Source organism: Bubalus kerabau, chromosome 2, assembly GCF_029407905.1.
Source record: "Bubalus kerabau isolate K-KA32 ecotype Philippines breed swamp buffalo chromosome 2, PCC_UOA_SB_1v2, whole genome shotgun sequence".
Taxonomy (NCBI): Eukaryota; Metazoa; Chordata; class Mammalia; order Artiodactyla; family Bovidae; genus Bubalus; species Bubalus kerabau.
In genome coordinates this window covers 153111964-153113910 of record NC_073625.1, presented here as the reverse complement: position 1 = coordinate 153113910, position 1947 = coordinate 153111964, and the positions used below count along the sequence as shown (strand labels likewise).

The 1947-nt window shown below is 39.9% G+C and overlaps 1 protein-coding gene across 1 annotated transcript; it reads left to right on the top strand.

Annotated features, from left to right (window-relative positions):
• Window positions 1-626: 626 nt before the first annotated feature.
• ARL14 (ADP ribosylation factor like GTPase 14) lies at window positions 627-1625 on the top strand. The gene has a single exon (XM_055570344.1). The coding sequence runs from the start codon at window positions 693-695 to the stop codon at window positions 1269-1271; it is 579 nt and encodes a 192-aa protein (XP_055426319.1). The 5' UTR covers window positions 627-692; the 3' UTR covers window positions 1272-1625.
• Window positions 1626-1947: the final 322 nt, after the last annotated feature.

Genomic DNA, 1947 nt, shown 5'->3' with positions numbered 1-1947 from the left:
GTGTTTGTGTTACAAACTTCCCTCTCCTATAAATCTGGTCTTGTGAATAATGTAAACTTCCTACCAAGAAGATTGAAGAAGTGATTCTCTATATGATTATGGGAGTAAGGTTCAGGTAACTTTGGGTGGTTTAAGGTTTCTTATTGAGTAATCTGGAAAGTACTAAAGATACTGCTCAGGGCAGTGTGAGATAAACTCTCCCTTCATGACTTCAAAAGTCTGGTTATTTATTTGCAACTGGGGTAAGATAAACAGTCAAACAACTAGAGAACTGCTACAAACCACTTATACATTTAAGTTTTTATCCTGCTACCAAAACCATGCTCTGTCCAAATCTTTGATTTCTCTAGCTTCCCAACTTTGGGAGGAGAACAAGCTGCAGCGTCACACAGGCAGGCCCCTCCTAAGTCCTACTCACTTACAAAGAATTTCCCCTTTGAGCTTCTATGACACTGGCTGGTTACTCACACCGTAGATTCCTCAGGATTGGCTGGGACTGCAAATAAAACATTGTTTGCCCATAATCAAGTCGATAAGCTACAACATAAATGCATGTAAGTTCCTATTCTAAGAGACTATATCGTGAAGCCTTTGCTCTCTTCTTTCTTAACATTTTCATGCAGGACCTGGAAAGGAAACAGTGGCTCCAGCCATAAGAAAAGGTCTTCAAAGAAAAATTTAAAAAGCCTAAAATGGGTCTGTTGAATTCTAAAAAGCCTAAAGCCAAGCAAGCCCGAATTCTTCTTCTGGGACTTGACTCTGCTGGGAAGTCTACTCTCCTTTACAAATTGAAGCTTGATAAGGATATTGTGACTATCCCAACAGTAGGTTTCAATGTGGAGATGATTGAGTTGGCAAAGGGTGTCTTGCTCACGGTCTGGGACGTTGGAGGACAAGAGAAAATGAGAGCCACGTGGGGCCTCTACTGTGAGAACACTGATGGGCTAGTGTATGTTGTGGACAGTACCGACACACAGCGACTTGAAGACTCCAGGAAAGAGTTTGAGCACATCTTGAAGAATGAGTACATTAAAAATGTGCCTGTGGTTCTGTTAGCCAACAAACAAGATGTGCCTGGAGCTCTAAGTGCCGAGGACATCACCAGGATGTTCAAAGTGAAGCAACTCTGCAGTGACCGGAACTGGTGCGTGCAGCCCTGCTGTGCCGTCACTGGGGACGGGCTAATGGAGGGGTTCCAGAAGTTAACTGGATTTGTGAAAAGCCACATGAAATCAAGAGGAGACACTTTAGCATTCTTCAAGCAGCACTGAGGTCCAAGTGGAGGAACAGACGCTGATGAAGTTGAAAGGGTAATTTTTTTTCCAGGCCAAGTAAGAAAAGCAAATTGTCCAATTGACAAACTTTTCCTGAAATGTTATTTCACCTAAATTCCATTAAACTCAGAATAATATCTATTTATTATTCTCAGAATAATTGTTATTTTGGGCCAAGCACTTTAGCAAACTATGTGGTAATGATAATTGTGAATGAAAATGTTACAATTTTGTGCATGTTTGATGATTCCAAATAATCATATTTGGGAACAAATAAAGTCTTGCCTTATTATTTTTATGTAACTACTAGAACAAAGTTTAAGCTGCTAATAGAGTCAGACTTCTTTCAGACTGTTTCCAGCTGTTACAGGTATTCAGTTTCCACAATGCTTCTGTGTAATAGCTGTGTGGCATAAAAAAATGAACTTTAAATTATGAGAGGAAAATGTTTGCTGTTAATATTTTATAAATCCCTATTTCCTAAATAAAGGGATTTTGTTTTGTTTTGTTTTACTGTATTCCTGCTAGGTTTTTGAAATCTATTGCTAGAAACTTCTTACAGTGAGTCCACCATGAACCGCAGGCTGTCAATTGCCCAGTGGCTGTGTTCTCCTATAGGGAGCAGAAGTTTGTATCTTAGAGCTCTGGGGATTAAGAGACCATCTTAGAGCTT

What these genes read in the sequence shown, in the direction of transcription:
- ARL14 (XM_055570344.1), top strand. Translation starts at nt 693, where the DNA reads ATGGGTCTGTTGAATTCTAAAAAGCCTAAAGCCAAGCAAGCCCGAATT.